The 13,936-nt window shown below is 38.0% G+C and overlaps 1 protein-coding gene across 1 annotated transcript in view; it reads right to left on the bottom strand.

The window, feature by feature from the left end:
* The window catches only part of DMD (dystrophin), a 1,162,157-nt gene extending 1,149,577 nt beyond the window's left edge, over window positions 1–12,580 (bottom strand). The window contains exon 1 of the mRNA XM_055701082.1: window positions 12,560–12,580. Within this exon, the coding sequence (XP_055557057.1) occupies window positions 12,560–12,566 (7 nt within the window). The 5' untranslated portion in view covers window positions 12,567–12,580. The remainder of the gene's footprint in view (window positions 1–12,559) is intronic.
* Between the last annotated feature and the right edge of the window lie 1,356 nt (window positions 12,581–13,936).

Here is a 13,936-nt window from a genome sequence, read left to right as displayed (position 1 = left end):
TATCTTAGAGCTTCAATATCCAAACAACTTATTTTACACCTCTACAGAATGGTATGTGTTAAATTTAACATAAGTATTAACTACTGGCACTGTCAATCTTGAATAGTACCTACAGGCATCATAAGATACAGCACAGAGAGCAAGTAAAAAGGAAGTCGAAGTGCAAGGAAGATGTAGCAAATATTAAAAAGTAAAATAAGAGATGAAAAGAAAATAACATGAAAGACAAGAAGAAACACATCTTCATTTTTAAAACTGTTAAGCATTAAGTAAAAAAATTAAATCATAAAAAGATTGTTCCAAAATAAAACTTATTTCATTCAGATATCTTATAAAGGCCATAGACCTTTAAGTAACTCTAAGACAACCCCTAAAAAGTAACTCTAAGACAACCCCTAAAAAGAAAGTGTTCCTAATTTTCGGTTTGTTGGCTGATTTTAAATGCATTAGCTGTTGTAACACTGACTACAGAGAATAGAAATGAACTACTTGGATTACGGCAAAGGTATGACAAAAAGTCAAATAAATGCTGAATAAAGTGATTTTCTCAGTTAAACATCAAACTGGGATGTAAACACACTTTCTGAAAAATGACAGTTGCGATGCCTTTTTCACTTCGTGTTTAACGGCAATGAGTTCCAAAGGCAAAACACAGAGTGTAAGAATGGTTCTCCTTTCTCACGGGAATGCTTTTAAATTTCCCCAGATATGTTCTTCTTCTTGTATTTTAGAACCGACAAAGGACAGAAACATACTTGCCCTATCATACTCTTTATAACATTAGTTCACAGGGAATGAGACTAGGTATTCCACCACCGATTTCTATAAATCTTTTGATACAGAAGATATAGAAAAGTGAACTTGCTGCTTCTGTCATTTGAGAGGTTCAGCTTGAGATAAAACTTAGGATGGGCTCAGGGGCTCTTCTTCCATAAACCCCAGTTTCTGTTATGCTCCCAAACAGACCTGAACAGAGGGCACCGATTCCAAAAGATGTACTTTGTGACATTCAGACACTAAGCAGGAGATGCAAGGCTGGTCCATACAGTTATCTGTAACATTTTCAGCAATCATATGCCTGTGTTTCAGCATAGTGCAGCATCTCCCTTTCTGGGAATGGTTTCCTGACAATATGCTTCCTCAGTTCTCCTCCCCACACATACACATGCAGCGTTTCCCGACAGTAATAGTCCATTTCTGAGGACTGTTGCCCTAGAGGACATGTAATGGTCAGTATTCAGAAACACAGAATAAATTACTTGAGTAGCTAAAAAGGAAGCAATTAATCATCTTAATTATTTTATTCAAGGTTTTTCTCTCTCCTCCTATCCACTCTCCCGAGGGGAAAAAACTCAATCACTCTCATGCTGTTTACTTTCCAGGGTTAACAATATTTACTTTAATATTAAACTTTAGACTTGCTCTTCAATGGCTGTAAATAGGATTACAAGGGAACAAATCTTTGAGGGCTTGAAACTTCATCTTTTTTTTGCTCTGAGCTGAACATATGCACCATGAGAGCACCATGCTGAGAATCATTTGAAATGCACAGAGACAAACAGCCATTTTCTAAATATACAAAAAACCTGACCGCTTTGATGTGTTTTTTAGACCCAAGTAACTTTTCTACATGTAACTTTTCTCTCCTCTGTACTCTTAAGGGACTCAACGTTCTTCAAGCAGAGATTAAAAAAGAAATGAAACCTGTTTAATTTTAGGTGTGTCTTACTCCACCCTTACTTCTCTTGCCAGGAGAGGAAATCTCTCACTGTTTCAGATCTGTTCTGGCTTAATTAAGTAGGTACTTAAAGACCTACTCTGTTCTTAGTGCTAATAGTAACAATCAAAGTGTTTGATACTGCAGCCTGGTAGGCAATACAGTATCAAAAACCCCTGAATGAACAAGCCAAAATTTAGGAAACTACAACAAAGGAAAAACGTGATTAATGAAATTAATCCTGCTTCATGCATAGATGAGCTTTCCCTCACTGAATTTTCAAGTTTTGTAATAACTCACTGCATATCTCTTATGTTGTTCTTCAGCAATGGAGTTCATTATGTACTACAAGGAATTGGACTATTCCAGTCTACTTTCCAGCGTAATCAAGCAAGACAAATGACTTACAGGTGCTAAGCATCATGCCAGTGTACAAAGAAACATCACAGATCTTAACTAAAAATGCATCTGCAGTGAAGATTAAGATTTTTATTCCGGTAATGGGTTGGGGTGATTTAATTTCTTTGGTTACAAGAAGAGAAAGTACTGCCAGCCTTCCATAAATACTCTTTGACTGGTCTCCAGAAGTAACAGATGAGAGACACGAACCTGGTTTCTTTTAACCACTTTGCTGCCTCCTCCATAACTCCATTTTTCTGAAGGTAGAAAAGATATCCAAGAAAAGCCAGATTTCCATGGGTGTGTCCACTGAAGCCTGACATTCACCTTGAGGTCTAACCCTGTTCTCTAACTTACACATAAAGAAGTCAGAAATAACATCTCACAAATCTGAGAAGTGGGTCAAAACCACTACTGGCCTGCTGTACAATTTGAATACCAACAAATAAGTAAAAATAAATAGCACAACCTGTCTTACTCCCAGCAAAGGAATTGTGGCTCTTTACATTTCCATTGTGCTGAATTGCGCTTCCTTTTTAAGGCCTAGAATCCCAATGACTAAAACAAAGCTTCTCCCATTTTCAGTGTAATCTTGGAAGTAGAACTCCAGCAGTTTTCCAGGCAGAAAGGAGCTTGGTGTTGTCAGACTGCCAACAGCTGAAGCTCTGAGAGCCAACAGTGGGAAACAAAGTGGTTTAATTCAAAGTCACAAGGTTGATATCAGTAATGAATATGATAAAGTGGTCTCAAAGCAACGCTCACGGCACATAGTATCTTCTGACTTTTTACTCTTATTTCCCAAAATACATATTTTTTTTAAAGTATAAACAAGTTTCTCTTGAGATACAATTCACACAAGGCTCCAGCTGGGTGCTCCAAAGTGGCTCCTGAACATCACAAAACTCTGAACAGACCCCACCCCACATCCATTCACTCTTCATGCTTCCAACTTTCCTTTTACGGGAAAATACTTTTATGGAATGACTGGATTGTTTCAAACTTGGATCGCGTTAGCAATGGCGGAAGAGGAGCACAACTTCCAGAACACAATCTGTTACAGTAGACAGCTTTCAACATCCTGCAAATGACAACTTGCTTTCGCCCCATCTGCTACCAGTACAGTAAGATTTAAAATGTTCTCAAAATGAAGACACAATGGATTTTCTCTTCATTAATTACCTCAGAATGATGAAACAACCAAAATGCTTTAATAGCATCTTTTTTAAATATATATAACTGCAGCAGAAACAACGGATAACATCTGTACAACCAATGTATTGTGAAATGCCAATAACACCCATTTGAGTAGTGCCTTTTTTTTTTTTTTTTTTTTTTAAGGAAAGAAACTACATTTTCTGTGTTTATTTTTATGGCATATCTTTTCAATAAACTTTTTCCTCTCTTCTGTTAACTCTTTTGAATGGACAGCATGTCACAGTCACAGGCTGTCACCAATTTTTGCACCAAATCTCCTGCACTTTTAAGTAGTTAAAAGCACATAAGCATCCTTGGAATGGGTTAAAACTCAAGTTTGAGTCATATGTTATGAGTGCAGGCAATGAAAAATTCTGATGCATGCAATCTCTCTCTGGTACGTAAAAATATTAGCAAAGCCAAAGCACTCTTGAAATTGCTCAAATATAATTCCTCATGCTCCTGTTCTTATTTCAGGCGCACACAGTCTACACCGATGGTAAACTAGTAATGATGCCTTTTACATGATGAATTGTCATCTATCTTTTTAGGCCACGTTTAGGATAAGTACCTCTGGAGTGACACACTGTTTCAAAGAGAGAGAGGTTTCATTTTACAACCTTCCTTTTTTCACCAAGGATCAGATGTTGTCCACACCCATCTGTTCTAATATCGGTTATCCCTAAAAATTACCAACCTTGACTCATTACCTCCTGTCAATTTAGAAAGCCCACTTGGAATAATCCTCTCTGACCTCATTATGGTGGGTTGACCTTGGCCAGCACCCATAAAACCCACCACCCCCACCGCCCACCCCCTGCATTGTTCTGGCCCTGCCTCTCCAGGGAAGTACTGATGTGGGTGAGGCTAGTGCTTCCCAGTCCCATACCTATGCTGGGGGTACACAGAATTGCTTTTCCAGTCTTGTCCATGTGGATTTGTCTAGCAGTACCAGTATTAGTTGATTTTTTTCCTTTAAACTCACTTGAGAGAGCTGGGACAATAGAAAATCCCAGAGAACAAAATAAAACTGATGATTTCAGCAGCGATACACCTCTCCTCAATAGTTATATTGTGCCTTTTTGTATTTCTAAAAATACCTGGGGCAAGGTGTCAAACCAGAAAACTGTGCTGCAACACAAACCAAACACCTGGGGGTTTCTCTCCTGAATTATAATAATGCATACAACTGTCTTGACATGGCTGTTCGCTCAGCTAAAAAAATGTCTCCTGACCTGGCAGATACCAACAAGTTGCATAAAACAGCAGAGTACATTGGTGCTCTAAATTGACACCTCTGCCTTTCCCACATCTAATGGACTAATTCATATTTTCTCACTTTCAATGCAGATGTTTTTTTCTCCCTCTCTTTCAGTTTCAGTGTTTCTATTGAAGTACAGCTTGTGAAGGATTCTCAATGACATACCTATCTCTAGCTCACAGAGAAACTGCAACTAATATGGGGACCTCTGTGTTTCCATGGCATCTCAGAGTCATCAATGGGTGGTTTGTTGCTGTATAATACAATTACCATTCAGTTTATAATTCTCAAGTTGTGTGTCAGTAATAAAAAGGCCACAAAATGCAATCCCATTTCTGCTTATATATGTTACAGCTTCACAGCTGGCCGAGGTTTGCAAGCCATCATTCTGCATCTGGTTTTGAGAATACAAAGCAGACCCTTCACATTAATTATATATCATTCCCTAGAGCAAAGTAGTCACTTTTCTCTGTGCTTTGTCATGTGCCACATACATTGTTGTCACATGATAAATAATAAAATATTCACATTAAATAATGAATTTATAAGTGTTCTACTTCCTAGACTTCAGCAGATTTAAGAAATTGTGTGATAAATGTAGCCCGACACAGATGCTTGGGCTGCTGTTTATTCTATGGGTCAGTCGGATTGTGCAGAATCCCATATGAAATACTGGTTTCATGAAGGACTCTTGCAAAATTAATTTACTTGTTGCCACAGGAATAATCCTAGTTGATACTCTTCAGCAACACACTGTTTACCTACAGTTATGGAACTTTTATCTGCACTAAACTTTGGTTAATGCTGATGATCAATAGCCACATTTAGGGACATAAAGTTTAACAAACAGCGCTTGTAAGCGTGGGATTAGGTATTATATAGACAATGAGATATTACTACTTAAAGCATTTTTAACTTGCTAAAAGAACTTTACAGAAATCAAAGCATAGCTTCTCTGAAGGAAGCAAACCATTGAATCATAGAATTATTCACGTTGGAAAAGACCTTTAAGACTATATTTGACCTTTCACATTGAGGGCAGATGATGGTGCCGGTTTTGGTTTGCATGTGGTGCCAAGGTATGTCAAGCATTTTGCATTTCTGCCTCTTAGTTACATCCTTAAATTAGTACCCTGAGATGCTGCTCATAACCCTGTCTTAGGATTTGTTTGATCTTGATTCAGGTTGTATCATAACTGATAGCTTATTTAATCCACTAATTTCTGAAGTTTTCAAAAATAAGAGAACTTGTGAATAAATATAGTCACTGGGATTTATCAACATCTGTCGCATGCTTTTTATTCTTGGCTTCTGAAGAAATATCTGAAGAGACACATGCATACAAAGATTTAATCACGGGATCAACTGGGCTGGCAATTCATTTCAGTATTTTTGAAATGTTTTGCTAAGTACCAAATTAATTTGTAAGATAAAAATCCCTTGTGCTTTTCAATAGTCTAAAACAAGGCTACTAAGAAATGAGAAGTCAGTAGTTTTAGTGCTAGTCTGGGAGTCATCACACACATTAAACCATAAACATCTTGAAATGCTTAACAACCTTATCTTCAGCCTTCACTCACCTCATATCTTAATGGCACCAAAACTATTTCACCAAAGCATCCATCTTAAAAGATTCCATCCATTATGGCTTGGAAATATATAGGTGTAACATTTTCCATGCATGTGCAGTTATTTAATACCTTTATTTTCTGTCTTGGTATCAAACCTGATTCAGTCACAGTTCAGGGGCTGCAGTCATTACTGAAAACAACGGGTTGCTTTTGTCAGTGTTTGCAGTCCTTATCTCATACTGGACCAACAGCGAATGAAAAGCAGCCTAGGACTGCAAACTGAAAAGTCTTGTCTTTGACAAAATCCTACTTTTAAACAAACAGGTGAAAATTCCAGCTTTCCCTTTGAAAAAGTGATGTTTGTACCTAAGGAATATTTATTAAATAGCATTTAGGACCATTAGTAACAAATTACAGAGGAGTTCCCATTATAAATGTTATTTTGTAATAAAAGGAAATAAAGATGTGTTAAATACAAGCATACTGTGAGAATATATAAATGGTGTTCCAAAAATACAAAATGACAAAATGATGAACCTTTTCCCAATATCTTTGCAATATTTACTGCAAAAACATATGCGACCCACAGAATGGCTATATAAAAATAACAGGCTGCTCATAAAAAGAAAGTCTAGAGAAAACAGCATGTGGTGGCTTTATTTAGTGTGGCTTTTAAGTTTCAGGGAACCAGATCAATACATGTGATCAGGAGTGAATGCTAAAAGAAGTTGACCCCATAAAAGAAATTCTGCATGCTCTTTAGTCTTAAGCATCAGGAGGACACAGAAAGAGGTGAAGGTGAAACTAGATGTAGATTAAGAAAACACAAGTTTCCAGTAGCTTAGATTTTGTTCAGAATTTGCTTTAACTTTTTTCTGATCTACCTTTTTCCTCAGTTGTGACAAGTCATGGTCAGGAAGGAGGAGAGTGGAAGGAAAAAAAAATAGAAAGAAAAAAAGAGTCTTCGTCAGCATCGGTCAAAACTAAAAGTATCTCTGACCATTTCAGCATCTTGAATTTCTGTATCATCAAACAAGTCAGAGTGCTGGTTGCATTATGTGCAATAAAACATTTAGGGACATGTAAATGAAAGAAACATCTTGGAAAGAACAGCACTGTAATGGAAAACACTAAGCTGGGTAACTCAAGGATATTAGTGAAAAACAATGTGCCTAATCTTGATTTACTCTTCTGATTTTCCTTAGACTAAGATCTATTCTAAAGATAACAAAAACTAAAGAAACTGCAGTGCAGCTGGAGGTTCTTAATTTTTCTAAACAGGTGTACCTTGCATCCTTATTCTCAGATGCTCAGATCATAAAGAAAATTACAAAGAAAGATACAATTAAAACTATTATTATTCAGTGTTTCTCCCATTTCTGGTAAGGACCTGATTTCCCTTTCCACCTTCTCATTTCAGCTCTCCCTCTTTCATTACTGTATGACTGGGTCTATCATGTCCAGGGCATTTCAGCAAGGACTTCACAACTGCATTCATCACTTCAATTCTGCAGCGAATCACTTGGACATTTCAGAGCTAGTGACACAGCACAAAGAAGATCCAAGACCGTCTGTACCTTGTAGTTTAAGAAGGAGATGGGCTATATCCACCAGTTATGACAGGCAGCAGAACAGTAAGCTGAAGGCTTTCCTGTTATTTCTAATTTAAATGTAGTAACCTTCTGGTCTAATTTCACCAGAATCAGAAAAAGAAGCAAGAAAATAGCAGCCTTCAGAAAATTCTCACACTTTTCTCTAGATGTCCTCACTGACCAAAGTCCAGCAACTGGTTCAGATAGATGGGTCTTTCCACTGCCCTTCATTCCTTCCAGCACCATGCAAAAAAGTTAGCATGGTGTTTAGCAACAACCAGCAGCTTCAGGAAATATCAGCATTTCCTACGGAGACTAAAACTATGTGATTACAGGGATAGATCGTCTAACACTCTGTAAAAAAAAAAAAGAAAAAGTAAAATAACCCTAATCTGGGCTGGGGAGAAAGGATATCCTCTAGCATTTATTATCAAATAAACACTCCCAAATTTTGTAACAATTATAATTCTCTTACATGGTAAGAATAAATAACTAAACCCACAAAGTTTGAACTCTGGCTCTCGAAGGACAAAAATATTTCTTTCTTTGCTAATAGACATAATTCACTAATATATTTTTATCATTACGTAATATTTCTTTGTGGAAAGCTTTTTGGCAGTGCATAACCCTTGGACAAGCTTGGCTCCTGCATGTGCTTTCCCTCATGGTTTTTTTATGCAAGGTGATTACCATCCATTCATCAGACGACTGCCTCACGGAACACCTGAAGCCCCTCCATTCCTCGCCTTATGTGCCATTTTCCCTCCTTCTGCTCTCCTCATTACAGTGGATTTTAAAATGGGCAGATTTTGGTGATAGAGAGAAGGAGTACACCTCTTTCTCCTGGCTCAGCTTCTCCTGACCGTTGCCCAAGATGGTCAGATGCTTCCCCACACCATGGGTACCTCTAAACTAGAATTTCCACCTTATTCAGCAGGAACCACAAGCTGAGTGAAACAGCAGCTGACCAGCATCAGAAAGCCAAGCAGTGCTGCACTACACATGTCTACCTGCTGTCAGAAGGAACATTCAGGACACATCAGGATGGGCTTATTCAAAGCAAGAGGTTCTGCAGTGTTGGTGGACAAAATCGTACAGGAAGCAGATGTGGAAATAAATGATGACCTCACACATTTCAAAGGCTTTGTTTCTGGTTAAGACTATCTATTAAAATAAAAAAAAAATAATAAAAAATCATCATGGTCTAGTCCAAATAAAAGGCTGAACAATCTTGTAAAACTAATAAACTTTGTTTCTACCATAGCTGATCTCCTCACATGCTTGTGATGTTAAGCACGGAGTATGTAGCTCATATCCAAAAAGGTCTCCTCAAGGTCCTAACTCTTGGGACAGGTTAACAATGCAACACTGCTTTCTTGCAAGACTCCTCCAACAAGCAATAGGTCCAAGCACAACCTGATTTTGTCTAGAGCTTTTTCAGAACCATTCTAACTCACATGTCCAGCTCAGTACTAAAATTTCAATTTCCTACGGACAATATTAAAAAAAGGTCAGTCCCCAGTCTTCTAAACTTTGTTACTCCTGGAATGTCAGGCAGCTGTCATTTCCCTCCTGGGCAAGTTTTCCTCACTGACTGGAGCATCTCCCTACCCCAATTCCCTTTTACAGCAGTAAGGACAAGACACTGACTGAACTTTCAAGTGCTTCACCCAACAGATGTTGATGGGAATTATCACTGCTCTGCCAGACTGCTTCAGCTGATATCCCTAATCTCCATTTTTGCCTGCCCCTTTCCCTGCACTCACCTCACACCTCTTACTTATATCCTGTTTTTTCCTCCTCAGTTTGTGTACCTAAGTATCAGCATATATCTTGATATGTCTCTTTCCTTCCTTGAATTAATATATGTATTATTTTTTTTAAATAGTCTCTTTCCTTTCTTGAATTAATATATGTACCATATCATTTACATATATGTAAATCTGTGTGCAAGTAAGCATATTTTTCTTGTGTTGTCACACTGTCTAGGACTACAGATTTCTTATCCTTGACTGGGATTAATAACCAGAATCATGTGAAGGAGCACATACAACCAGCTTCCACCTCAGTCAATAAATAATGCTTTACTTTTTTCTTAATTATGAACGGCTGGCATATGAGTGACAGCTCCCTGTGCCCTTGCACACCTTTTAGATCACATTTCCAAGAAGAGATCTGAAAACATTGGTCCCATATCTAAATATAGAGTGAAAGATGTCAGCTTTACAAATTAATTCAGGAAGACAGAATGAAAAAAGGATTTATGTGTAAGGACAAGAGAAAAATCTATGTGCATCAGGCTAAAGACAGACTGATACACGATTGGATATCTGCATGTATGTACAGTGGAAACATCTGCTGGCTCTTATTGCTGCTTCTCCCCTCTTTTCTTCTTCTATTTCCATTTGTTTGCTTCCCAGCCCTTTTTGTTGAATGTAGATGCTTTTTCCTTATCATTATTTTTCATCTTTGATTACTAGCTTGTAAAATAATAAAAGGAAAGGAAAATGGAGAAATTGTTTCCTCTAACCTCTCCAGATCTAGAATTTCATGGCTAAGGTCCAACTCAATGCTTAAGATTTAGAATTGTTATTTTTAATAATAATCATTATATACTGGGGCTTGCTCATTAGACAGGAGTGTAGAACTGTAGCTCTATTTATAATCAACAGCTAGCTCCACCTAGTGTCGTCTTAATTCATCAGCAAAACAGAAAGCTAAAACCAAATACTATAGATAAACAGAAGCAAACTATAAAATCACTTGTTCAGCTGGATGATGGCCACAGGCAGCATGCAGTTATGATTACCAGCGTCACAGGGAAAAGACCATTTTAAGTAACTACTGTATGACAATAGCCAGCCAGCACTCTTGAGACAAGGAGCGACCAGCACCTTTAGGGGTATAAATATAATACATGCAACATAAAACCGTTTTACTGCTACCCTGAAAAGGTGAATGGCACTTAAGCTGTTTAGATGGGTTATTCACTCTATGGTTTCATCATCATCAACAAGGACAATTATTGTTAAATTTAATAGAACTCTGATATAGAAAAACTTTTTTTTTTTTATTGTCATCAAAACTATGAAACTATTTTTGGCTATACAAACCCCACAGTGATCCTTTCCATTAGTAAGTACATCTCCCCTACCAGCAGTCACAAAATAATTTAAAATGCCTCTAAGAGATGATCAAAGCAAGGAAATGCTCAAACTAGCTAACAGCATATCAGTTTTACTGATCTTTACCTGCAAACTTTCTAAAGGCTTGCTCACTGCTGTATATCTAGAAACATCTATCTTTCTAAAACTGTTACAGCTTTAGTCAGCAACATTTAGGGTTTAATAGCCTGATCTCCTCTTGACAAGACTACATAGAGTACAGCCAGCAAAGTAAATTAAAATAAAGTCAGAAAAGTAAATATCCAGTATGACAAGATTTTCTTGCTCATCACCTTGGAAAACCCAATAGACCTAATGAAGAAGAGAGTTTACATTGAAAGAAAGCATTTTGTAAGGCAAAATAATCCAAATAATTTGACATAAGCATATCCTGTGAGCTTTTCAAGCACTGTTTGAATGGTTGTTGGACCTCCAAAGAGGAAGGAAAGTGAGGTCCTTGCTTACATTTAGAAACACTTTTACTTCTTAGATTGAGGGCAACCCACACCACCAGAACTGACATCTGTTTTAAACCTGTTCAAATCACCTGTTCAGAACTGCTTAGGAGTTTCACCCTAGTGGTGATAAAATATATTTCAATATGTACAGTATACATTTAACGACCGTTCACTGTGACAGAGAGTATATATGTTGGTGGGGGGTAGGGTGGGGTGTTGGGGTGGGGGGTATGCAGGAGGAAGGAACATTTGTTAACAGGATAGATACGCCAAAGCAAGCACCTTTAAATTTTCCCAAACTTTCTCAAAATAGTCAGTTGAAAGTTATGCTTGTGACTTACCTACTTTAAACTATTCACAGCTAAATTCAAAGCTTATACGAAAACCTCACTGCAACAGAGTATGAAATTAATAAAATGCACACAAAAATGGTCTCTGATGTTTCAAAACCCAGAGAATATTCCCAGTTCTCAATAATTTAGCAGTTACTGTCATTTCTCATTAACAGCTTTCAAAATCCTGTCTGAAACAAGCTGATACAGAGAAATTAAGAGCAGTAATCAAGCGAGAAATGATAGACCAGCTGGGTAGGCATCAAGTTGGCAAAACGTGAATACAGTTCAATAGCTGAAACAGATGCTGGAGTTGTCGAGAAACCCTGCAGGAGATATCGATGTATTTTCTTTATATAATACCGAACAACCAAATAAATGTCATTAACTAAAAACTGATGGGGAATAAAACCTGTTGGAAAAACTAACTATAAAGAGAGACCTGCAATAATACCTTTTCATTATACCAAAACATTCAGTACACGCATCTTCATTTTCTCCAGATTCCTGAATATGCCAATATATCAATCAGAGCTTGCTAGTGAATCAGAGGGAGCCTTTCCCAGTCTTGTTTCACATTTGTTTGTTTCTATCTACCTGAGGCTTCACAGACTTAGAAAATACTTTATTCTTCACCCTCATTCTAACACAACACTCTCTTTCAAGCAAGCAGTTCCCCAAGCTCGGAGGCGAGCAGGAAAGAAAGCATAAATGAAACTGCAAAATCCATTTTGCACGAGGAATGTTTTCAGAGTTTCAAGACCTCAGCAACAAATCCTCTGCCATCGGCAGCAGCTTGTTCTAGCATATGCTTTGTCATGGTCAGTTTCTAATTACATTCATAATGATGCAATAGCTTTGATAATCCTACCTTCCATGCCAGCTGCTTTTCTTGTCACTCCATCATGCCAATAAGTTGGCTGCCGTAACAAATCAAGATAGTGCAAAACAGCATCTTTCCCCTGCGTCTGTCATCTTCCTGAAAGCATTCTATTACTGCCGACTGCTGGGAACCAGAAAGTCTATTTGAATTCCAGCAGCTCCCCTTTCGCATGATTCAAGTTAGGTTAGGTGGGCATGCCTAACATGATTCTCTCCATCATTTATTATGCAGCTGTTACACCGTCGGTGTGGTAACCACTCTGACTTTATCTGATACGTCAGTCTTGCGAACCTCTACCTCCGTGCAAACACATGAGCCACAGAAGCATCTTGCATTTAATGAGCATTCTCTCTGCCTAAAGAGAGTGCATCTGCAAATCTGTTTCAAATCCTCCTGCTTGCATCGTCCTCCGAGGCTGATGCAAATGTTTGAAGATTATTTTTTTATTATTATTCTTGCGTTTCATCTCTTCAGAAAGCACAGCTCTTCATGCACGCTTGAATTATTCACACTTCAGCTAAACGTTTGCTGATTTGTGTCCAACCAAACAGCACCTTCCCGTTGAAACTCTCTGCGCGAAATCTACTTCTGAATAATAGTGCTGTGCATTTAGGCTCTCAACTCTCTTTCATTTTAAACATGGCTTTTATAGCTACACCTCAACAAATACATTTAGTTCTTTTCATGCAATGAATAGCTGTCTAATGAGGGAACGGTACATTTTTAAGCAAATTATCTAGGTCTACCTGTAGGTGACTTCTGCTTTTCGTGCTTTATACATTTTAGCAGTACGCATATAGCTCTGTTAGAGCATCTTGATATTCTTAAAGTGGTAAGAACACTACCAGAAGCTGGTTTTATGCCAGCCTCTGGAGGGGACTCTCAAATGACAGTTTGTTTAACTGCTTCCGAGTATCGTGAATTAAAGGGACAGGATAGTTTTGTTGTCCTATTTATATTTTCTCTTCGGGTGGGGGAAAAACATGGTTACGTCAGTGATTTCAAAAGAATATTAATAGAAATTGACATATACCCATCAATCATCCTCCAGGTTAAATAAGCTGCATCTCCTCCCACTACTTTTGCCTGCAGTTCAGAGTCAGGGCATTTCATCTTTAGAGTGTCTGCTTGCTCATAAGCTGAATAAACATCCCCAGCCCCACACTGGAAAGTTTGAATACCTGAGAGAGGAAAAAGGAACAATTTAGCATGTGCAACTGCCTGGCTAAAACCTGTTCATTAAGTCTAGTAGTGAGGGAAAGCAAGGACCACCTCTGGAGTAATACCTCCTTCCTCAGCCTTTGCACAATGGCAAAAGGAGAGGAGAGGAAGAGGAACAGACACAGTCCCCAGGGCAGAGCCTTC

This window comes from Falco cherrug, chromosome 2 (genome assembly GCF_023634085.1).
Source record: "Falco cherrug isolate bFalChe1 chromosome 2, bFalChe1.pri, whole genome shotgun sequence".
Classification (NCBI taxonomy): Eukaryota; Metazoa; Chordata; class Aves; order Falconiformes; family Falconidae; genus Falco; species Falco cherrug.
This window is presented reverse-complemented; position numbering and strand designations above follow the sequence as displayed.